The sequence below is a fragment of the Pyxicephalus adspersus genome, chromosome 2, assembly GCF_032062135.1.
Source record: "Pyxicephalus adspersus chromosome 2, UCB_Pads_2.0, whole genome shotgun sequence".
Lineage (NCBI taxonomy): Eukaryota > Metazoa > Chordata > Amphibia > Anura > Pyxicephalidae > Pyxicephalus > Pyxicephalus adspersus.
In genome coordinates, this window is record NC_092859.1 from 21,107,925 (window position 1) to 21,133,360 (window position 25,436).

Here is a 25,436-nt window from a genome sequence, read left to right on the forward strand (position 1 = left end):
GCTTTTTGCATAGGGCTTGGAAGACTTGTATAATGTATGGAGAGAATCTTGAGTTGCTTTTCCATTATTCCAGTTAAGAATAAATTGTAACCCAGCACACTAACACATGCCATGCTGTGTGTTGTGGTAATGCATGGGTTTTTGCATGGAGATTTCCTATCACTTTTTGCGTAGACAACATTTAACATATAGCAAGTGCTGGAAAATCTTTGTTGCTGTTATTTCCTCTCACTGCTCTGGAACAACTTTTCAACCAAAAACCCAAAGTTTTGGTTACAGATACACATAAAACTGCAATATATGTAGAGGAACATTGACCACAAAAATTAATTCAATCATTTGTGGAGACCCATTTTGTATACTGCCATTGCTAGATTTTCTCACTAACTTTTATTCATTACATTTTTGGTGAAGAGTTGAATGCAGTCAACCTTAGACAGTGGATAGAATTGGATGGTGGTTTTCAGGGACTGTTCATGCTAACCATGGGATCTTACTTGAACCTCATTTCTAGTGACAATTGCCCAAATTGGATTAAAGTCTGCCATCGTGCAGATGCCACTGTTCTTCCCTTGCAGCTTTGAGCCTGATTTACTAAAGCTCCCTAAGACTGGAGAAGTTAGACTATCATGGGAGAACCTGGGTGATCTGGTCATGGCGATAACTGATATCTGAGCATCCCTACCTTTACATTGAGGTCACAGGCACATATATCCTCTCCTAAAACACTGCCTTGCCATTAAATTTGTTGTCCAGACTGGGCTCCTTAGTTCCACTTTTCTCCTATACATGTGAGTTGTGTGTGTGTGATGTGAAGGAACAGCTATAGTCTTAATCCTTTGCCAGAATCCTGGTGTTTTCTCATTATATTATTATTATGTTGGTGGTTCATGCTATGAATGTATCACTTTGGCCTGATTCAGATTTTGTTATGTTGTTTTTTGCTTTTAGCGTTTTAGGATTTATGTACTTTATGTTATTTAGGCTCTTTATGTACTCCAATTATGGTCACTTACCGTATATGTATCACCAACTTTGTTCCTTAAGCTTTGTTTAGCTTCTTGATAATATTTGTACTTCCTAAATTTTCTATAAAATACTTGTAGATGTGTGAAAGAACTGCTATTCACATATCTTCACTTTTTACCAACTGAATGATAGTGGTGGAACAAAATAATTGCTACTAGAAAATAGCATAAACATCAGATTTTCATAGGATTGTCATGTTATTGCTTAAAAAAATGAGAAATATTTTTGAAATAATTTTTTTATTTCTTCATATTAATATCTGATCTTTATCATTATCTAAAAAAAAGTTATCTAAAAAAAGTTTAAATGTTACTTTACTGAACATAAGTGACATCCATGTTATTATGGGTAAATTGTGAATCAAGAAAAGGCAACTCTTACAAATACAGGCAGTCCCCGGGTTACATACGAGATAGGGACTGTAAGTTTGTTCTTAAGTTGAATTTGTATGTAAGTTGGAACATGTAAATTATTTTAATAAATGCAATTAGGACAGATGTTTGTCTAAACATAATATTAGGCAGTGTGGTGTCAGTTACTGTATAAAATCCTCACTGTCAATCACAAACAAAGCAAAAAAAAAAAAGCTTTATGGAACCTAGACATTCATTAACTTCTGAGGCAAGCTGTCCTTTGATATGCAAAAAGAAACAGCTGCAGAGTTTTTTTTTTTGGTCAGTAAAGAGTTACTAGATGCTACAGATCAGCTCAGCTCTGAAGATCACCCACAACCTTAGCTGTGTTTAACAAAAGATTTCTTCTGCAAATCATGCAAACTGGCCCCCTCTTCCTTTCAAGCCGCCATCCTGCAGGCGAGCGAGCAGGGAAGGCCCTTTCGTATCTAGGAGTCGTCCCTATGTCAGATGTCCTTAACTAGGGGACTATTCATATTCTCTACTAGTAGGGTTTCTTGTGCTCTCTACAAACTTCAAAAGTACAGATGAACCACCATAAGCGACATTTATGTGGCTGAGCATTTAAAAGTTGTGTATTGTCATGGGCCATTGGTGGTTGACCGTTAGTGGGATTAGAATGGGAGCCAAGGGGAATTCTGTACTACCACCTAGGTAGGTTGTTCTGAAGCACATTTGAGATTTAAGACAAATAATGGAGTGATTAGATACTATGGTGGGCATGCTAAATCAGGATACCACTAAATGAATACCATGGAAGATAAATCTAGACTAAAAGACTTGCCACAGATGAAAAACATTAGTTTGTACCATATCTGTAAGGACAGGTCTGGAGAGAGCAAGCAGAGGGAGATTAGTGATTAGATTTACATGACTGAGTGGACAAAGAGCACACAGGAAAGGGTAAAATGGTTGTTGTGGGGTAGGAAAAGATTAGTCCAGGTGAGTGGTAGGAAAGCGGAAGTTAAGGGGGAGTTTTAGTAATATAAGTTTAGGGGATCAGGAAAGGGGGGGTCATTTAATTTTGTCAGAGTAGGAAGAACGTTTACCACCCTATCTCCTCTTGTTTATGGTTTGGCTGGGCTGGGTTCGTGGTAAGGTCCTCTAAAGAAGTATGTTTTGGTGGCAGTATCAGTGGGTTGGAAGATCCATCTCTGGTTCTCCTGAATATTGTGATGAGAAGGAGCTTTTAAAATTGGTTTAGGATGGGTTGCAACTAGTTGTGATATCGTTCCCAAGCTGGGTAATAGGGCAGCTGGGAGCAATAATATCATGTTGGCGTAGAGTCCAAGTGGTAGTAGGGGGCCTTTGAGGACCGGCAACAAAAAAAAGTTAAATGTTAAAAAGGTGTTTTATAAATTTTGGGGATTGTTGTGTATTTATTGGATAAGTGGGGGTGGTGGTTTAGGAAAGAGGTAAGCAATAGTTCTAGGGGTCTTTACCTTAGTCATGTGTTTTTCACTGTGAATGGTAATTTTAATGTTTTTGTATCTATAGGAATGTGTTTTTTATAATTACAATGTTGTTTGCCAACTTTAAAGCGCCACACCTGATTGGTAATAGAGGGGGATTTGTGTAGATGGAGGAGCCAAAAGGAACCCTATACAACTGCCTATTTGCTGAAGCATGTTCAAGATATGAAACAAAATAAATGTGTAGATCAGGGGTGTCAAACCAAATCTGGCCTCCCAAATCTTGGCCCTCAAAAGAATTCTTAATATGAATTGCAGCTGGCTTGCTTCTACTGCAATTGGTAGTAGTAATGGCGGGCCATCTGCAATTCATATTAAGCTGCTATTCTATAGACGCAAGTACAATGCCGCTACTACAATTCCCAGCATTACTCGTGTCTCTAGACCATCAGCCTCTCTGCCTTTGCGTGACCCCGCATTTTAAAGACGCAAGTGATGCCAGGAATTGTAGTAGGGGCATCGCTCGTGTCTATTGAACAGCAGCCTATGCGTGGACCCCGCATACTTTATACTGGCAGGTAAACTCAATATTCAGGAATTATCAGGATTATTATTATCAGGAATTATCATAGAACTATTGCTATATATATTGTTTTACTGTGCCAGAGAATGCAATGTAAAACCAAATGAATTCAACCATTCATTTGGTTTCACATTGCATTTTCTGGCAAAGTAAAAACAATTACTCTCAATAAGAAGAAACAAGAACACATGAGAAGAACATGCAGAAATATGCAGTGGATTGATCTAAATAATTTAGATCAACCCACTGCATACTACCGCATGCTCTTCTCATGTGTTTTTGTTTCTTCCTATTGAAAATAATAGTTTTTTCAATAAATTTCAAGTTTGCCCCTTGACATGGTATAAGATTTTAATTTCGGCCCTCTGTGTATTTGACCCTGGTGTAGATGAAGAATGAAAGAGGCCTATGGCAAACATGGACCTGGGAGAATGCATCTCATCACAAGTCAAACACTTCTATGTCTCCCAAAACAACTAAACAACAAACACCTTCACTGTTTTCACATGGTTTTGTGCTATTCAGTGTATTACTGCATGGAGATTTCCCCTAACATTTTGGGGAGACAACATAAAAATTCACTTTCAAACACTTTATTCCCTACTAAAACAGGCCATGACAAAACAATGGCACCCAATTGAGGATGGGGCAGATGGTGCTGAAATAAAATTTATTTTTGTTGTAAATAAATACTCAGGCGAAAAGCCAGGACTTATTTGTTTATAACTGTGACTATTACAAGAAGTAATTTTATTATCTACTTCCTACCTGTGATTACAATCCATTATCTGCTCAACAGTTATGATCCATTATTTTCTAAAATTCCCAGTGGGGATTAGCAGATTCTCAGCAGTGATTCAATGATGTCATAGGATTATAGAGTTGATAGATAAGAATGTTTATTGGCAGCAATGTTCGGTGAAGCTGTAGCTTTCCTTTAATCAAGTGGGGATTTTTTGAACATTTTATCTAGTTCTTTAGAATACTTGAAAGTATTAGAAATGATATGCAATGTATTCTAAAACTCGCAATGCAGTTCAAGTATTAAAATGCACCTGGGTACTTTAACATACATTTCTGAAAAATAAACTTTAGCAATGATATAAATGGAGGTAAGTTGCTTCAATTATATAGTGTTTGTGTTCCTATTAGTCATAATTAATCTGTGGGAAAATATTGTCACTCTTGTGGCAGCTTGTTGAGAACAGAATGTTGATTTAGGCTGCAGACTGTAAATACCCACTTGTCTGGGCTTTGGTACCAGAAACACTGATAAGTAGCTGTAGACAGACTTGGCGCTCATCACTCAAAATTTAATAGCATTTGAAAATTGCACCTACGGATGGAGGACTTGTTAAGTGGTTCAAAGACAACACAAAGATTACGAAAAACAACTAAAATATTCTTTAAAATGTTACACAGCCGTCCAATGTCTAGAAAATGATTTTAAGGAAAATATACATTATACAGTAAATTTGTTGCAAATTGGATTTTGATATTGCCATTTTCTGTTTTAGTTCATAACCTGAAATTCCTCCACTTTATAAAGAACACAAAAACCCTTTTACTGGTTCACTCTACAGACTTAATTGATGTTGTGGTTAGAGAAGACGTCAAAATTGCACAGTTGAAAGTAATTTTGCAGGCAAGTAGATTTGCGTCTAGAGAACGGAATAACAACTCCCTGGGAAAAATAACTACCATCAGCTGCCTAAATCCAACCAATATAATTTCTTGACTTGGGCGGCTTGATGTGTTCCAGGGTCCTCATGGCTATCTCATTGTTTCTCAAAGTCGTTCAGCATATTTTAGATTTAGCTAATACTGCCAGGGGTAGTAGGGCGGGCACGCATGGGCATGCGGTGCCCTCACTTTTTGATAGATGCGCATGCGCGCTCGCCATGGATAGTACCATGCCCCTTCTTCTTTTTTTATGACTACACCCCTGAATACTGTACATATATGACATGTCTTTTTTGTTGACAGGAAGCATCTATGTTTCAAGTGGAGGTGACCAATGACAACCTCATCGTCATGTCATTAGAAGATTCAGACTTAATGGACCCATCCTCTGTGTATGTTGTAAAAATCACTGGCGAGTCAAAAAACTATTTTTTCCAATTTGAAGAATCAAATAATTCACTGCCCAGTCCATTGGTATTTAATGCCAGTTACCATGGCCTTTATTACATAGTGACGCTGATGGTGGTAAACTCCAATTTGGCTTCAAGACCAGCCAGATCTGTCATAGTATTGACCAGTAAGTATGAGTATTCAAGAAACACATTTCACAAAGTGAGTTTCCCTCTCAGCCAAAGGTGACCCTCCTAACATGTTGTACTTTTACCTCCTGACTCTTTCTTGTATAAAATCATATTCCTGGAGGGCTTCTTAGTTTTTAAGTGAAAAAGAAAGTTGATGACTATATATAACAAAAGTATACACGTTTCCATGGCTAGATTACAATGACAATCCAAGCTTACCCAATTGTGTGTGATATATGCAAGTTCATGCTAAATTTGAGGTTTGTCCCATCTGTGATCTACAGGAAGCAATGCAAAAACACACCACTCCCCACGCCAACAGTATTCAATAAATATTAATGTGCAGGATGGCATTCATACCCTGCCAGATTTCCAGGCTCTGATGTGTTTAGACCTAACTCAAGGCTCAATTATTGGTTCTTGTTTTTCTACCACATGCATATATATATTTTTAAATATTAACCATGCCTAAACCAAAAACAAACATTTTACTTCATTGTAGCAGATCTATTCTGATAGTAGCTGGTCATGCCAAAAATAAATTGCCCACACATTCCTATTGGTAAAGTACCCTAAAGTTTGTTAATAACTTATTAATATTCCTGTTCTGTGCACAGAAAATTTCAAACACAAGATGACAAGATCAACAAGTATTTTGCAGGTATTTGTGCTTGTAATAATAATAACAATAAAGGAAAGCAAATGCAGCCACCAAATCATAGGGCTGGTAGGCTACAATATATTACATTTTTGCTCTTTACTAATCCTGCATGGCCTCTTTTTGAATCCAAATAAAGCAATTTTTGGTGTAGAACCAGGAAAAATGTTGCTGCCAATGATTTTAGGTATGCACGCCTCACAAAAACCAGGTCTAGTTTATTTGGATATTCAAGTGACTCTTTCATTTTTTTAAAACATGTAAAAAGCAGATACCTGAAAAAGATGACTATAACAAAAGACTTTGTTCATGTTGAGAGTTTTGGCCATCCAATTTTTCTATACCATCCGACCCTCTTTTTGGTGTGTTGACTGCCTGGTCCCACACTGCGCTCTGTGGTGCCCCCCCCCCCCCCCCCGAAGTGCTCTGATCTTAGTGCCAGGTGCTATTTATAAAGATTGAATAAATGGTAACCATGCTTGTTGTAAGTATCCTGCATTGAGCACCGTTGTTCCCATAAAGGATTTCGGTCCAGCAAACTTCAAAGCCTTCGATAAAACTCTATTTGCAGCTTCTTCTTTGACAAAATTTCTTCTGCTATAATTTTCAATATCAGTGGTTTGAACTGTGCACAGAATATTCAACTGTATACCATTCACACAGATAACTGAACAAGGGAACAAACAAAAAATTGTCCTGCCTGTAGATGGCTGTGATCCAAGGACATGATCATCCACCATGCATCCTGTTTGTTGGCTGATATTCCCAGAACCTTACAGATCCAGTCCTGCTACATTAATTTTTTATTGAGATTCAGAGACAGAATGTACAAAGGCTGTTCTTTAAAAAACTCACAATGCTGATTTTTTGTTTAAGATAGCTTGCTGTCTTTGTCCCACTGGAGAGATTTCCCTTCAATTAGCAATGCAACAAGAAACAAGTAATCTCCCTAAAGTGAACAAAGTTGCAATCATAGTTACCACAGGAACAGGTTTCCCATTGAAAAAGTTTCCTTAATTTCATGCTCTCAAAAAAAAGTAAATATTTTGGATTACCTCTTTTTTTATCTGCTTTCCTGAATATGGTCACTAGATGAAATAGAGAGGGTAATCTTTCCACCAAACACACAGACAAGAATAACAAACTTAACAAAGGCTCCAGCCCTTTCCTAGCTCTTCCAAAACTAAAAGAATGTATAATGCAAAAATTTATATCAATAATGTATATAAAAATGTATGATAAAAAGTATATCAAAACATAATTTTAATGTTTAACAAAATTACCCGAACAAATTAAAGTTTCCATTGTAATTGTTTAAGAGACCCATGGACTATGATGTGAATGCTTTTAATACTTTCAGAGTTGTAAATGCAGATTTATATCTAATGTAAGTACAACATTTTCTTTTCATATAATAAAACCTGAATTGTAATGTATATTCCTGCTAAGCTGTCTACTTATGTCTTCTCTGCCTTCTAGAACCTCTTTCAGTGGGTCGGCTTTTCATCCATGACTATAAACCATCCCCAGAAACTGGAGTTGTCTTTGAAGCTGAATATCCAGAAAAGTTTAATGTCTTCAGCAGGGAGAATATCAGTTACTGGGAAGGCAACAATTTCCGCTCTGTGCTCTATAAGGGTCAGCAATATATATAATATAAATAATAATATTATTTCCTTTAATCTACACAGAATTGTGAAAATATCTGCTTTTAAGTACATGAACTGCAATGTCTTCCTAGTATTACTTTTAGATTTAAGGCAGCCTTTCGTGACGTATCACAAACACAGTAAATAGCAATACATAATCGGTTTGATTTATTAAAGCTCTCTAGAAGATGGCATTCATCTTGAGAAGACTAATATGAGTGAACCTCCCGATGAGTGGGAGCTGCAGAAAACACGCCAAGGCAGGAATGTGATTGTTAAGATAAAACTTCTATCAGCTGTTACCTTTCAACCATCCCCAATACCCAGAATTACTGTAAGCCTGAGGAAAGATATATTACAATGCATACTGGTCTGCTAATGTGCTCCAAAGAGCTTTTGCTAGGCCATGGAGTTATGACAGTTTATGATGCAGGTGGAAAGTCTTTGCTCTGATATAATATTGCAGGACTGACAGGTTCCTTTAATGTTCCTGTAATAATATTTAAGTGAACATCACCTCCTGTGTCTTGGCACTGCAGTTTTTGGCTGATGTTTGTTTAATTGTCCATAAATGGGATAGATCTCGAGTTCCCAGATCTGATGACATTTCCATGACTCAACTCACAGCACATACAATACATAGGAAGCGGCTCATTCTCTTTCTTCTACAGAAAAAGGAACTAATTTATACTCACTCAACACATGTAGACAATACTGAGCACTTCTTTACCAATTAACAGATAAGCTTATAACAATTACACTTTAATTTAGTTAATACATGATTTTATTATATTCATTAACATTCTATTAACAATTCTCCTTCTTTGATTAAATTTATTAGAGAATTTCAATACTGAGCTCAACTGTTTTTGTAATGAGACATTTACAGATTTTGTCCTCTTTTTGGATTGCTAGAAGCTTTTCCTTCTCAGATAACCTATTGGGCATTGCCAGGAAACATGAAATTGATTTTCGAACACCCATCTCCTTTATAGATTTTGTATAATCTTAGCATTTTGTGGCCTATATTATTTTTTTCAATCTTAATATTTTTCTTACAATTCATTAAAGCTTTTGTTCCTACTTTTTGTAGTAAGGTATTGTGCTTTTTTTTGCATTGTGTGCTATTCTGTTTCCTACTTGTACGGGGTTCCATTTGTAATTTAATGTTTTTCTGCAGCTGTGAAAATGTTTTAAAAGAAATGGTAATTTTGGACCTAAAAGTGCTTCAAGTGCCTTCAATTTTCCCTTTCCATAATTCAGTGTCATCTTTTGCACATACTGGATTGTGTACGTATAGCCCCAGTAGGACACTATTTGGGGGACCCAAACATCAGAACAATAGTTAAGAAGACTTAAGGAAGCATGTACAGGCTTTTTGCGTGACTCTTTTGTGTATTTTTCCTGGTGGGAAATCAGATATTTTAATTTTTTAACTTCCAATTGTTTAAAATTGATTTTGCAGATTTCATCAAGGGCAAAACTGTGTTTAATCACTGGATGCCAGGCATATGCTACTCCAATATCACCTTCCAGCTGGTATCAGAAGCTTCTTTTAATAAAACCACCTTAGTTAAAAGCAGTGGAATAGGACATGAGCCACAGCAACATCGGACAGGTAAGGAAAAAAACACACGAAAATACCTAAAATATATAAAATGTCATGGCTACAGCTAATGTCCTCCCCATGTCCTCGCATTCCCAGAATTCGTTGAAAAATTTAATATTGGCAGGTTTCTTGTATTCAACATATTTGTGAATTTATAAATATTTTATGAGCTATTAGGTGAATATATAATCAAAAAAGTTTTGTCCTAACTGTAACAAGCAAAATTCCTTCCTACCTCCTGCAAAAGTTTATCTGCATCTTCATGCTCATTATATATCATCCACAATGTGACCACCATCCAAGTAAATAGGCCTATAGTAGTGCAGGCAGTATGGATGAAGAGCTTCATTAGTGATTGTTCATTATTAATTCTTCTAATCATAGGAGCATGGGTCTGATTAAATAAAGCTCTCCAAGGCTGGAGAGGATACATGTTGATCAGTGAAGTTGGGTGATCTAGCAATATGGAATGCATCTGGTCCAATGCAAAACATTTTCTAGCAATGAAGAAATCCATTCCAGGTTTGCTGGGCCACCAAGCCTCACTGATGAAAATGTATCCTCTCCAGCCTTGAAAAGCTTTATTAAATCAGGTCCAATGTTGATCTATTTGACATGCTGCAATTAGCACATACATATGATTAATGTAGTAATACTATATATTCAATGGATTTATCTTCTGTAATGATTAACAAACGTAACTTTTTCTTTTCCAAGCACCTTATCCACCGCAAAATATTTCCATACAAATTGTCCTTGTAAACCGCAGCAGATCTGAGGATCCAGCTAAAGGAACTTTTGTAGAGACGTCTACAGCAGAAGCCAATCTTTCCAACCCCACTGAGAAGTCTTCAGAAATATTCGATGATCAGTTTGAAAGTTCAGCAGCCAGCTCTTCTTATAATTGGACTGAAGAGAAATATCTTGCTAACACCAGCTCTGAAACAACAGCTCCACCTGAATGGTGGGTCAGTGAGACGGCAACAGTGGATGTCGAAGGGTTTGTGAATGAAATTCCCCCAGAATATGAAAATCCCACTTCAGTTAGTTTCTCCTCGGAAACTTTTCAAGATCCTATTCCTCCACCCATTTTTAAAGTCTTAATCAGCTGGTTTCCACCAAAGCCACCAACTGCATTTGATGGTTTCAACATATATCTTCGCAAGGATGGTAAATTTCTGCCATGTTTTGTAATGTTTATTGTAACAACTTGTCATTGTGTGTCATGTGATCTGAAATGAAATATTTGGTATATCATAGGAAACATCCAGATATGTTATATGTGCCTAAGTAACCTGAAAAATAGCAGTGTGCTTTCTGGTATTTGAGGGTGCCTAGGCACTCCTGTATCTACAAGTAGCTGTATATCTGCAGTGAAAATCTGAGGTATGACTGGCTGTTAGGGTTCTATTTATAAATGAGGGGATTTGACCTTTCCTGGTGGGAATCAATTACTGCCATTTAGGCACATGAAACTAGATCCCCAAGATCCCCACAACAAATTTTTGGGGGAAAGTCTGATTCTTCTATACATAAAGCCCTTAGTCTTATGGGGTTTGGAGTGAGATTTCATGATATTACCCTTCATTCCTCCTCATACATATACCAAAGGGATTTCTAAGTAAAACCTTTTAGTTTTCATTGCATGATTTTTAAGACCTCAGTTACCTCATCCTTAGAACTTGGGGTAATGCCTACATGTGTTGCAGAGCTTCGATAATGGAAGAAGTTAAGTCCAATAAATAAAAGGGGTTGGCCAGGGACAGTACTAGTTAATAGGTTAGAGCAGTGATTCTACCTCCTTTAACTGACCCCATTGCCTCCTTACATATGGCTCTATCTAAGGTTTACCGTAGTCAGTGAGAGTGGCTAAGACAAGAGATCTAGTTTTTTCTTTTCAAACCAATATAATTTTTCTTTAACAACATTAATAAATTTTACTAGCCTTTTATGGGCTGCCATTTCATGAGAAACATTTCCCAGTGCAGAACCCTAAAAGTCCCTGACTACCCTTCTAAATTAGTTATGGGGATGACCTTCTGAGCAAAATTTAAACTTAAAACACGCAGATATGCAAATGTTGATGATTGTACGATCTGTCCTTATTGTCACCTGTAGAACATAAAATATTAAGAATAATTGATATTTCTTTTTTTGTCTCTTCATTTAGACAATTTGACATTAATTTCTTCTGTGGTTGAAAATACTTATGACTTTGTAACAGAAGTAATGGAGCCAGGAAAATACACGTTTACAATAAGAACCTTTAGTTCTTCTGGATCTTGTAAGACTCGAGAAAGCAGTGAAGCCAAAGCTCTCAGCTTCTATATTAGTAAGTGAACAATTCTGTGACTGTGTGGTAAGAGACTTTATCATGACGGAGGCATACATCTCTGAATACATTCATATTACTGGTGTACCTGCAGTAGGAGCCACATATTTGAAGAGTTCAGGACTTTCAACAGTTTTTTGTTGAACATATTTGTTTGAACACCTAGGAGAAGTGTAGATATTCTATGCATGGTTATTTATGTTTGCTGTTTGAATTATCTTTGGTGATGCATTACATTTTTCTTTGAAATATATATATGCATGTGTGTGTGTTATACATACACATATATGTAATATAATATATGGTAAAGTCAATTATCTCAGTTAAATAACCCTTGCTAAGGGATGGGATAAATTGGACAGAAGGTGAACAATCAGTTCTAATAGGAAATGTATGGGAAATATAAGCGACCATGACTAAGGCCAAGTTCTAATAGCTAGATGAAGAAGCACAGTATCTGCAAAATAGCTGATCACCTTGGGTGTTGCCTTTATATAATGTTTCCCAACTAGGGTTCTTCCCAAGGTTGCTAGGGGTCCCTTGAGCAATGGGCAATTTGTGACCCTTGGGTTTAGCTGACACCAATGACCTTTTTGTGTAAGAGTGGCATCATTCCCACTGGCCAGTAATGTAAGAGCCATTTTCCCACTGACCACGGCACTAATGTACCATGATCTGTGGATGTAGTAATTAAAGTAAGCATTCCCTGACAACCTAAAATTTATTTCAAGGTATTCCCCTGTGTAAAAAGGTTGAGAAACACTGATTTAGTATGTACTAAATGTGATTCGAGAAACACTGATTTAGTGACTACCAAATGTGATCCAAGAGAGGACACCCAGTGAATTGAGTCAACGGTGTCCAAAGCTCTTTAATGAATATGGGGAGAGGATAGCCCATGTGGTCCAATTCATGGGAAAAAGGTGAACACACAGTGCATTACAGCTTGCAGTGGGCCTATGCTGATCCCAGCTAGCCTTGTCTGATAATCATGTGGATGACCAGGTGTATAAGCAATTTTTACCAGGGGAAGAAATGGCGGCAGGATGCACTATGGTAGAGGGGAGGTCAGTGGATAAATTGTAATTTACAATTCTGCTGCTAATACCTTGGTGCTGGATACCACAGGGCACCATCAGAGACCTGCAAAGCCCATGGAGAGGTCCTCAACATATCAGATATGTTTTTGCAACACCAGTGGGGCCTACACAGTAATATAGTTAGGCCGGTTTAAATGTTTTGGCTGTATATACATTCTGCACAGATTTTTGTACCAAAAAGCAAGATATATTGACTATGGCTTGGCTTTAATTGAATTAAATATTTACCTAAGGGCTGTCGAGATATCAGCTTGCCATGTTGTTGAAACTTGAGAATCAATCTCTGTCTCTGGGTTAGGTCCTGATGGAAAATGGTTCGAAGAACTCACAGAAAAACCAAAGAACGTGACGGTGACATCTTTAAACCCTACGGAAGCTTTGGTGATGTGGACATCCTCCCTGGCTAGTAGTAGTGATTTTGTTGTGTCTGTCCGGTCACAGACATGTCAGAAGCAAAAGGAAAGTCAGAGGCTGGAGAAATATTACTGTAGGGAGGTAACTAGACATTTCACAGAATTTTACATTATTTCTAAGATGTATTTTCATATTTATTTTCTTTCTTTACTATCTTGTCAATGATTGTCCAAGTCTTGGGTGTCTTGTCCTGCCACTCTGGCAGGCAATCATTGACCACAGGCTACACAACATCTCCAAGCAATTATGTAAATGTCATGTGTTCTGGCACTGTATGGTAACTATATTAGGTTGTCTCTAGCAGCCACCCAATAACTCTGGTACAATTTTAGATTGTGTGCTTCTGAGCCCCCAGATTAACTATTTGCAAATATTGTTTTACAATCCAAAATATTCCACTGAAACCTATATACCCTCTCAACCAAAAAAAAAATTCATCACACATTCCCATTTTTCTCCTGTAATGTGATGACTAATGTTTCTGGCCAAAACTTTCTGTAATGACTTGCCAGCCAATACTACAGATCCTTCACTCACAGCTCCCATTTCTGACATCTGAATACCAATTAGGTAATCTCTCAACTATCACTATTACTACATTGCATCTTGTCCTATTCCTGGCCAATTTCTCCTATTAGCTATGATGTCCATCAATCCCAGGGGCAGTCATAGGGAGGAGCAAAATGGAAAAGCCACGAGAGCCCCAGGCTTTTCCCAGCCAACAGGGTCCCCCACAGGAGCCTCAAGTCAGCAGGGGGATCAATAGTTAGCTCTTCATAGGGGCCCACTTTTAACTACATCCACCACTGATCAGTCCAATTACATTCCGTGCTTCTTGCTAACATTTTACTTACCAGAACATAACCATAGCAGATATCTAAACTTGGCAGCATAGTCTGGGCCCAAAGCTAGAAAACCTGAAAAAGATCACATCCAGGATTGAAAACGTTGGCCACCTAATAGCAAATAACTTTCAGAAAATCTATTCCAAGTTTGCTGGATCATTCAGATATGCTAGTCTACAAGACAGTCTATCTTTTCCAGTATTGGAGAGCTTTAATAAACCCGGCCCATTATTTAGACTGTAGAGCTCTCTAAATGTTTGAGAATTTTAATCAGGATTTACTAAACTTTTCACAAACCAAATCCAGGCAGAATCATCCCTACTTGACACACACATGCAACCCTCACTATATATATTTATATATATATGACTATGGTAGGGACATTAGATTGTGACATGACTATGGACTTTGTAACTTGCTATGGACTTTGTAATATGTTGGCGCTATATAAATACTGGATAATAATAATAATATAGATAATAAATTACCCTCTTTCCAATCCACAGAACCAACTGGAATAAAAGATTTAGTACTCTACCCTCTGGGACCATCAGCCGTGGTGCTAAGCTGGAGCCGCCCTTATCATAGCGTCTTCCGGAAATATGTAGTGGAAATGTTTTATTTTAACCCTACTTCTATGACATCAGAATGGACACCGTATTATGAAATTGCTGCAACTGTTTCCTTAACATCAACAGTGGTAAAGTATCTTCCTATCCTATGTGTATTGCATCTAAAATACCAATCACTGACATTCCAAACATGCATAATGCATCTTACCTGTGTACCAGTGAAAGGAGAGAGAGACACACATGAAATGAACAAATACATTGAATATTTGTGCATTTAGTGTTCTAAAACAAGAAGAATGTAGTAAACCTATGGATAATATTTTTTTTCTTGCAGAGAGTGACCAATCTGCTTCCTGCCTGGTACTATAACTTCAGAGTGACAATGGTGACATGGGCAGAGCCAGAACGAAGTTGTTGTGACACTTCCACTATAAGTTTCATTACAGGCAAGTTTTAAGATCATTGGCCTTTTGAGTTCTTTCTACGCTTTTTCCTAGGGCTCTATGTAATAAACAGAGAATCTGACATTCCTCAAACATTCCTGGTGGGTAGCAGTTACTGCCATTGAAACACATTGACTTGGAAGATTTCCACCAGGAAATGTTTAAGGGGATGCTGGATGCCCTATTTAATTAATAGAGCCCCATGCGTTTATGTCAAATGCGTTATAGTTGCTCTTTTTTTAGGAAGGACCAGTGCTATGCATAGAGATAAAAGAAATTTGTTATCAAATAATTCCTATGATTTTTGTATTCGTTTTACGTTATCAAGTTAGTACCAGTAAGTTAAGACCAACTTCTAAGTCTTCGAGCAACCCATTTCAAGTTAGTAGAACATGAAGAAGCAAATAGAAAAGTTCGATATAGTAAGCTGCTAGAACAGAAAAATGACAGTAAGTAACAATTGTCAGCATAAAGGGGAATTTAGTAGCTACAAAGAATAAACAAGTGGATAAAAAACAAAAACTTTGAACCAAGTATGTGCAATAGCAAATCATAACATATCACTGCCAATTAGGAAGTCCAAACCAGATGTCACATCCACTCCATAGTGAAGATTTAGAAGACCAGCTTTCTGTCCAGTGTATGATCTCTGCTGGGACTCTCACCTTGGATGGCATTGAACGCACAATGAACACTGTAACATTTCAGATTGCCTTGGTTTTAGGTTAATGCTGCATGGCTGTTCCTAGAATGCATTGGAAGAATGGAAACTGGGTCAACCAATAATTTTTAGAAGCTGGGTTCAGAAAAAAGATTGATAGTATCTATTCCATATCAAGTTCAACTTGGAGACAAACTTTTTTAGAAACCCTATGAAAGGTCTAAGTACTACTTTATCCAGAAAGATAACGCAGAATAGCTTTTTAAACAAGATATTTTTTCTGAGCAGTCTTGCTCTAGGAAATTAATGGGTATATCTAAGAGTGGATAACAAATATTGTTGAGCTCTAGCTCTGTAACAATGGCAGAAGCCATAACATAAATAGGTATCTTGCCGTTTGTTAACAAGCCTTTCTTTCTACTATACTTCTCCGGCCCTAAAAAGAGGCAAACCAATAAAGCAGACCTTGCTGCTCAGGAACTGATCATTTATTTACTATCCCCCCTTTTTTCAGCTTTCAAAATGCTGGAGTTGACATCTGCCAAAATGCTGGAGAATGCTATGTATTCCATTCCAAAGAAGTAGATGCTTTTATTAGTTCAAGGTCCATTTTAATTAAAAGTAATAGTCAGTTTTACTGATTACCAAAAGACAAAGATAAACAGGCTCCCACCTTGACCTCCAACAACCTTGTGGTTGGCGCTGTAGTGTAGGTGGATTTGGCTGATGCTGCAAATAAACAGTTTTGAAGAGGACCAATTGGAAACCATATTGAAAAGAGAAACAGAGATTAATATTAGTATCCAAATACCACAAATTACACAGGGGTATGGCATATTGGCAATAGTTAGTGCATTCATAAATTCACAAATACAGCAGTCCACCACAGTGAAGTGACACCGAAGGATAGCAGCAGAACAACTGTTCACCTTTCAAGAAACAGGCAGAGTACCAGATGCTGTATAGCATTAGAGGCCTTAATATATTAATTTATGGGGCATAGTAAAGCACTGATTTTTATCTTTCCAATATGCTTCAAATCCACCTAAAAGTCATTTAAAAGAACATGGAAGGAATGCAAAACTAAAAATGGCAGACTAGAAGTGACACCCTGACCAGAAGTGATGACCTTTCCTGCCATCATCTAGAAGCTGAAAAATGATGGCGGAACGAACAGAGGAAAAAGAAGGAGCTATAACAAAACACAAAAGCAATAGATGAATACACACAATACCATTTGTTATATATATTTGTTATGCCAACCTTAGAAAATCCACTGCAACAGGGATTCCCTGCAACAAAAAAAACAATTTAGGAACAACATCAGAGTTTTTATACAATGAGAGGCTGAATCCTAGTTCATGCAGAAGCAAAACTACCATACCAAGGTAAATTCATGCAGTCACAGTAGAAAAAAAAAATAAACAATGTACAAGTTGGAAAGGGGTTTTAAATAATTCATAAGGGATTATCCTGGTGCAATTTGTGCATTAAATTTTATTTAATGCAATTTGTAGAATTTTTAGAAAATCATCTTTCTAGTGATGCCATGTCCCATCTTATCTATAATTATTTCACAGCTCCTGTGGCCCCCCAGATCACACAGGTGGAATATGTGAAAAATCTCCTGTATATTACTTGGGGATATGATAACAAAACCTTGGATCTTTCACATTCCAGAATGTTGCACTGGCAGGTGACGGCAGAAGGGAAGAAAAGAATAAAGAAGAGCGTAAGTTTATCATGAAGTCCCCTCTGAAAGCTTGTGCATGTCTAGGATAGTGTTGATAACAAACCCAACATGCTCCCGTGAGATGTCAAGTATCTGGGCTATCTTCTTTGCGGATATTCACCGGTCCTCAATAATCAGCTCATGGACAGCTTCGCAGGTTGCCGGGTCAGTTGAGGTTGGGGGTCGCCCACTGCGGGGCTCATCTTCAACAGTGAAATGCCCAGTCTTGAAACGAGATATCCAGGTTTCAACAATGCTGTAGAAAGGACACTTCTCCCCCAGTGTTTGTGACATCTCAGTGTGAATGTCCTTTGCTTACTTTCCCTGGAAAAACAAAATTTTCATGAAGGCCCGTAACTCCAACGATCTGCTATCACAGATTCTCACTAAAAGAAAATACAGTTTTAAGAATTGCAAAGACCTGATATTTTCACAGTTACATACTAAGATATTACCCTGTCATATGCCCCCACACTCATTTTTCTATTTCACCTGAAAGGGGGCAAAGCCAGAAACTTCCCAGCACCCCCTCGTACAGTGTTGATGGGGGTTTTATAGTGGACTATGTAGTGATGATAGGTTTCATCATGTGGATTATTTAGGAATAATGTGAGTTGTAGTGTGGCACATCTAGTGATAATGGGTGTTGTGTGAGAAACCTAGTGATGATGGGGGGATTGTTATTGAAAATCTAGTGATGGCAGGCATTGTAGTGTTAAAAGGTACCTGTTTGAGGAGCCTAAGATAAGAAACATGGCCTCTTGTATAATTCCTATACATGCAACCCTGGACGTAGAGGGTGAAGAAAGGGCAAAGGAGATGGAAACTGCCAACTAAAACTCAAGAGTGCTAGTATGTGCAGTAATAATAAACCCTGGTTTAGGTACAAGAAGAGTCAGATCACAGATAATAGGCAGAGTCAAGGCTGAGAGCAGGTTGAGGTCAGCAACTTGTGGGCAGAAAGGTACAGAAAGTAAGTGAGTCTTGGCTAGAAATCCATGCTCTGTCTGCAACAGAGGTTTGCAGCAATTATTATCAGACTAGGATGGAGTTCATGATGGTCATCTGTGATGGACATGCTCGCATGTTTGCACATAAACTGTGATGTATGTCGTGGACTTTTTTATACGCCTGTGCATAAGTCTGACAGCTAGTATGTTTTTTGACAAAAATCCTGTAATGGAGGGGGCTGTAGTGTGGAATATCCAATGATGGTGGTGTTTGTAGTCTAGAATATAGAACAAATATGGACATTGTAGTGCCAAAATTTCAAATAATGATGACTTGTGAATATTCTTGTGGTATCTTGTGGTTGTTGTGTTCTATTTGTTTCACACTTGATGAAGATTTTGTTTACAGAGTAATATTTTTATTGCAGATCCAGCTCCTCCAAAGTCCCTGTTTGCTGTGAATAAGACGCAGACATCAGTCACTCTGCTTTGGGTGGAAGAAGGATTTTCTGATTATTTTGAAGTTTTCTGCTGGTGCTCTGATTTGCTTCAGGGTGAATATGACAAGGTGACATAAAACACTTCCATATATTGTTAGGATAAATTTAAAGCCACATTGTTAGGTATAGAGTTATCCTATGGCTGTGTTCTTTACAGCTGGAATTACCTTTTGATTATATTGTTTGGGTTCAGGATATGCCAAAGGTATATTTCTAGAATTGGTGTTATCCCATGGTAACATTTCTAGGTATTGGGTTATTCCCAGCTTATATTGTAAAGTTTGGGGTTATCCTATGTTATATTGTTAGGGATTATTAGAGTAAGGATTGTATGGTTGTATTTGTAGGATTAGGTTATCCCACAGTTTTAACATATTGGTAAAGTTAGGGTTAACTCATTATTATATTGTTATGGTTAGGGTTTTCCAATGATTACAATAATAGAGTTGAGGTTTTACAATGGTATATAATCATGGGGTTATCCCATGGTATATGGTTGTATTGTGGTTGTCCAATGGTTTATTCTAAAGCTACGTATACACGTCCAATGGTTCTCGGCCAATATCGGACGAAAATCTGGTGTGTGTACAGCGTCCGTCATCCATTGTTCGAACGACCGTCCTGGCAGATCCACAGACGATGGATGATGAAAAATCCTAATGCAAGGAAAGGGGGAGAGCGCACAGCAGGGTGCCGCCCTGTCTTTCTCCCCCTCCCCTCTGTATGAAGCAGAATGGTCCTGTATGTACAGCACTCGTTCATGCATCGTGCAGTGCTTAGTCATTGGAAAGGATTGTGAAAGATCCTTTCCAATAACAATTATTGCACATGTGTACCCAGCTTTAGAGTTGGGGTTATCTCACACTTGTCATTTTAGGGTTGGGATAATCTTGTTGTTGTTAGGATTGGGGTTATCCCATAAATAAATGTAGGATATAAGTAGGATGGTGCCAGTTTCCACAATAATTAATTGTTGAAGCAGCTTTTGGTAGAAAGTATCCTATGTCCAGGAGGGTGATTTACATTCTGCCCCATAAGTATGACACTAAATAAAATGTCCAGCCACAAGGTATCAGTGTGCTTTTTTCTCTGTCTCATTAGGATGCAGTGATGGTTTTCTCTCATGTGGTGACAATCTCCAATTTACACCCTGGCACATCCTATAACTGCAGCATCACCAGTATCAGCCATCACAGTGCCAGTATTCCCACCTTCATCACTGTCTCTACACTGGGTAAGCTTTTGGCAGGTTAACCATTTTTTATGGCAGTCGACTGAAGCAGCAGAAAGCCAATCCACAAAATGGAAAATGTGGTCATTGAATGGTTCCTGTGCGCTGGTGGCCTGTTCTCTAGCAATTATGTTTTTATTGGCTTATATGAAACATACTGGTTTTATTCTTTTGCAATTTGGGTTTTGTTTAAAAAAAATATTTTTATTTAAATGTTTTCTTCCTCATTTTGCTTCCTCATCATCCTGGTAAATGGCTAAAATATTGCTGTCCCATCTGCATTCTCCCCGCTGCTCTTTTCTTGAGAAATGCATGCTGAAGGTTGTGATAAAAAAAGGTACAAAGGGGATTAATGAAATAATCTGTATGAGAAAACTAATCAATCTAATAATCTGTCATTTCCAAATGATGTTACATTCAGTTATTCTGCAATAGTGCTTATATATCTGTTATTCCAAAATGATAGTCTCTATCTGCCATTCCCCAATAGAGGTGCATATCTGTCATTGTCTAATCATGGGTTACATCTTTTATTCCCCAATAATTTTTTATCAGATTATCATTCCTCAGTAGTGGTCTGTATCTGCTTAATAATTTTACATACCTGTCATTCTGCAATGGTGGAATTTAGCTGTCATTTTCCAGCAGGAGTCCATATCTGCTATTCCAAAATGATCCAAATCTGTAATTTCCCAGTGGTTTAAATCTGTTTTTTAATAATCAAGCTCTCGATCTGTTATTCTACACTGATGGTTTATATCTCCAATTCTCGATGATAGACTTTATCTTTCTCTCCATATTTTTGGTCTAGCTTTGGGATAGTGTCATTCCCTTGGTGATGATCAATATCTGTCATTACTCAGTATTGGTCAATATTTCCTAATATGTCTTCTTCTAATGATGGTGCATATATGCCATTCCTCAATGATAGATAATATCTTCGATTCCTCAATTCTGGTTTGTATCTGTCATTTCTTACTAATTGTCTATATTTGTTATTTGACAAACTTAGCCCACAGTTGTCTCTCTCTAATATTGGTTCATACCAGAGATGGTTTATATATTCTATTCTTCAATAAATTTATTTTTGTCATTACTCAGTAATGGTCAATTTCTGTTATTCCCTAATGATGGGTAATATCTGGAAAGGTTTATTGGATAATTACCTGGTATATCAGGTAATATCAGTGATTCCAGAAATGTAATAGTTTGTATTGGACAAAATCAACAAAATGCTTTGATAGACTTTGCAAAGTGAACTATCACTACATTCACCAAACTGTGATCTATCTCCTGCAAGGTGATAATTTAGTAGTTGTGTCTAAATTTCTTTAGTAATATAGCCCCTGCACAGTGTGAAACAACAGCAGCTGGGCAGAAAATGCATGCCAACAATTAACCTTCCTCTAAGCAGCTTTAGTTGAGGCATTTAAGCCAAGACCACGGACTGAGGTTAGTTTGGGTGAATGTTTGTAGGTACCTTTAGTGTATCACACTTTTAGTCTTAATATCACACCTAGTTGGTGTTCTTGTTTACTAGATTTTTCTCCGGACTTTTGTTTTTTTTCAGAATATTGTTGCGGTTAAATCTTTCTTCTGCCTTCTAGTTGCTGAGATGAACCCAAATGTTGTGGTCATTTCTTTGCTGGCCGTTCTGAGCATTCTCCTGATCGCACTCTTGTTAGCCACTTTAGTAGTCCTACGACGGAAGCACCTCCAAATGACACGGTAAGTAAAGTGTTGCATATAGTCAGATCTGGGATGGTTGTTGTTATATATAGTGGGGAGTATTTTTAGACAGGGAGAGAGATGATCTGAAGCAAAGTGTTAGATGCTAGTTATAAGGGCTAGTTATAGAAGGCCTAGGTATAGAAAAGTGGCTTGTCTATAGCCAAGTGTTCTCTACCGATTGAAATGACATGTTGGCTGGTCTCGGTTGGAAGTAAAAATAATTAGTTGAGGAGTAGATTTATATTGTGCTGGGGTGGACAAGGAAAGAATATAGTAGTGGGTGTAATCAGCAATGAAAAGAAACGATCTAGAGTAGAGTATTACCTACCTATTGATCTGAAGCAGAAGGTTCTCAATCTCCTTAATAAGTTCAATTAATACTCTATTTGGAAGCCTTTCCTACTGGAAATGCTTAATCATGGCACATGTTCTACCAGCTTTTGAAATATTATGCGTCTCAGATAAAGGAAGAACATTGATTATCATCCTGTTCATTTGTGAACTCTATTAGGAGCCCTTAGGAGTAGAATTACTATTACCAATATTGTTTTTTATTATAAAAAGCCAAATAATATTAGGAGCCTTAATTCATAAAGAGCCAGTGTCTTATATCGAATACAGTACAATGCTTACAATGTTGGGTAGCAATAAATTGATATTATTATAGATAATAATGTAAAGCACAGGTCATGAGCTGAAATTTGGAAAGCCTTGGTAAAGCCAGTTAAAGATGAGCAACCAACAATGATTTTGGGGTCCAGAATAGTTTCATAGTAAAGATGTTGAGTTCTAAGGCAATTTGGCTGTGGAAATATGTAACAAGGGCTGGTAATCGAGTAGTTGGGTGAAGAGGTCGGGGTATGCAGTCTATCTGATGAAGTTAGCCAAGTTAAAAGGTTAGTTGTTGGAGATAAAGAATGAATTAATTTGTGCTAATTTTTTGTAAACTGAACGGACGTTCCTAAGGTCACTTTGTTATGTTGGAGGAAAGGTGGGATAGAGGGGTATAATATTGTGGTTGTTCAGGGTACAAATTTTGGGAGATGAAGTAGAGTGAACAAGGTTAGAACTGCAATAAGGGTTATATAGGGTGAAGTGCATTGGAGGGTCCAGGATTTTGTCAACTGTCACATGCAACAAGAAATTGTAGTGAGCAGAAAGAATAGATGGATGGATGTGACCAATATGTGTCATATGTATCTTTAGAGATGGTTGTAAAAGTAATGAAAACAAAAAGTGCAGCTTGATGACTAAGTAATAAAATAATTATTTCAATCTGTTTGTGCAGGGAGTGTGGAGCAGGAACATTTGTGAATTTTGCCACTTTGGAGAGAGATGGAAAACTTCCATATAATTGGTAAGTGTCCTTTCCCTTTTTACTGATCTGCAGTAAACCTTTTTACTGATCTACAGGACCCGTTCACACTTATTCATTTTCCTGCAGTAAAGCATGTGTATTTTACTTCAAGAAGATGCATTTGAAGAAACTATCCATTTGTGTTTGTGGCTAGTTCACATCCATGCTCTGCAGCTTAGCATATTTTTGAAAACTAGGGCATGCTGCTTTACCGTGCATTTATGTGCATTGCACAGACCCTTGGAATTAAACATTAAATGCAAAAAAAAAGCATGTAATATATAGTTTTGTATATTTTAAATATATCTGAAATATCATTCTAAATGTTTCTCTCTCAATTTGCAGAATGCACTTGCAAAAAAAATGTGTACAAAAAGTAAAACAAAATACGTAAACACGTCAAAAACTCACAATGCTGCATGCCCATAGGTGTGACAGATCCTTATAGTCCTTGTATTGTGGCAGCCGCTTTCTCTAACCTCCATTTCTCTGTCCCCCGCATATTAATGCTCCCAGGCGTCGAAGCATTTTTGCTTTCCTAACCCTCCTGCCCTCGTGTCTGTGGACTGACTACCTCTTGGCTTTTTATATTAATCCATGGTAAGTCCTTTCCATTCTTCTACTAATTTCTATTTTGTATGTCCACCAGTTTCAGTGTTCATATATACTAGGGGCTTTCACTAAATTGTTAGGAAGGGAAGAGCTTGTCTTCTTTTTTTCTATAAATGTTTTTATAAACTTTACTTAGGGTAAATAGATTTCAGTACTTGTGCTGTAATTTATATGACTGCTCCTAATAAATAAAAGCATGTCATAGGGATTACATAAACCAAAAGTAACTGGATAGAGGTGACAAGTAGGTCAAGTGATGATGGGTTCATGTCACAGACGACCTCAGCCCCAACTCAATTGAAATACAAGGTTAAGGTTTTTGGAGCCTGGAGGATAACCTTATGTTCTCTGTTGCATTATCACCAATACCATATGGCTGAACCATAAATTATTTTGCCAGCAATTCCATGTTCCAGGTTCTATGCTTATTTTGTAATCACTGATAACATGAGTCTGATTTTAGACAACTGCATTAAAGTATGCAAGAAACTGACCTAACCCCCTGATACCCCGCTTACCCCATAAGCAAACTATATTTGCTACTTGCCTTCTAGTAGGCTCAACACACTTTCCCTAAAGAGATTTTTATGTTTTTTTCCCCTATAGCGTTACCCGAATATTTTACCAGAGAAGTAGTGACGTTTGTCTGGAGCCACAGTGTCCAGTTAGGTTAGTCACTTGACTGTTATGGCCAGTCATCTCAGCATTCTGCCCAACAATCACATGCCCGCTTGAATGTTGCCATGTTAAAGAAAGTATTTTTGTATGGTACGCCACATTTAACCTAATGTGGGTATTCATTGTTGAAACAAAAATAAATACGTGAGCTATATTGCAAAAAAAAAATGCGCTCATCTAGAAAACTGGGGAGAATGCTCCATATTCCTCCAGGGTGTAGAAATGTTTGACTCTCCCATTTTCTAATCACGTACTTAGGAAATGCTTTCTTTTTGTCACCTTCAGTGTTTCATTGCTTGTCCGCTTAATCAGTATGCACAACTGCCACTGCCACCAACCTGCCACTGTCCTGAACTAACAGTATCCTCCGATGTCACCCTTAGCTGTCGCTGTCCCCAAACACTTAGTATTCTCATATGCCACTGTACCCCAACTCTTAGTACCCTGAGTCACCACTGTTTCCAACCCTCAGGACCTTTAGCTTCCATTCTTCCTAATCCTAAGTACCCTTGTCTGCCACTCTCCTGAACCCTCAGTACCCTCAGCTACCACTATCCCCTATCCTTTGCTGCCACTTTCCTCAATCCTCAGTATTCTTTGCTGCCTTAACACTGAATATGATCCCTGATCCCAACCCTTAGCTTCCACTGTAGTCATTCTT

General features: G+C 37.6%; 1 protein-coding gene across 1 annotated transcript in view; it reads left to right on the top strand.

The window, feature by feature from the left end:
* Nucleotides 1-5,402: 5,402 nt before the first annotated feature.
* The window catches only part of PTPRO (protein tyrosine phosphatase receptor type O), a 30,456-nt gene continuing 10,422 nt past the window's right edge, over nucleotides 5,403-25,436 (top strand). The window contains exons 1-15 of the mRNA XM_072398933.1: nucleotides 5,403-5,697; nucleotides 7,839-7,997; nucleotides 9,474-9,626; nucleotides 10,335-10,787; nucleotides 11,788-11,949; nucleotides 13,348-13,544; nucleotides 13,976-14,033; nucleotides 14,785-15,008; nucleotides 15,215-15,326; nucleotides 17,565-17,716; nucleotides 19,076-19,234; nucleotides 20,268-20,400; nucleotides 22,005-22,125; nucleotides 23,417-23,485; nucleotides 24,002-24,085. Coding sequence (XP_072255034.1) covers nucleotides 5,433-5,697; nucleotides 7,839-7,997; nucleotides 9,474-9,626; nucleotides 10,335-10,787; nucleotides 11,788-11,949; nucleotides 13,348-13,544; nucleotides 13,976-14,033; nucleotides 14,785-15,008; nucleotides 15,215-15,326; nucleotides 17,565-17,716; nucleotides 19,076-19,234; nucleotides 20,268-20,400; nucleotides 22,005-22,125; nucleotides 23,417-23,485; nucleotides 24,002-24,085 — 2,501 coding nt within the window. The 5' untranslated portion in view covers nucleotides 5,403-5,432. The remainder of the gene's footprint in view (nucleotides 5,698-7,838; nucleotides 7,998-9,473; nucleotides 9,627-10,334; nucleotides 10,788-11,787; nucleotides 11,950-13,347; nucleotides 13,545-13,975; nucleotides 14,034-14,784; nucleotides 15,009-15,214; nucleotides 15,327-17,564; nucleotides 17,717-19,075; nucleotides 19,235-20,267; nucleotides 20,401-22,004; nucleotides 22,126-23,416; nucleotides 23,486-24,001; nucleotides 24,086-25,436) is intronic.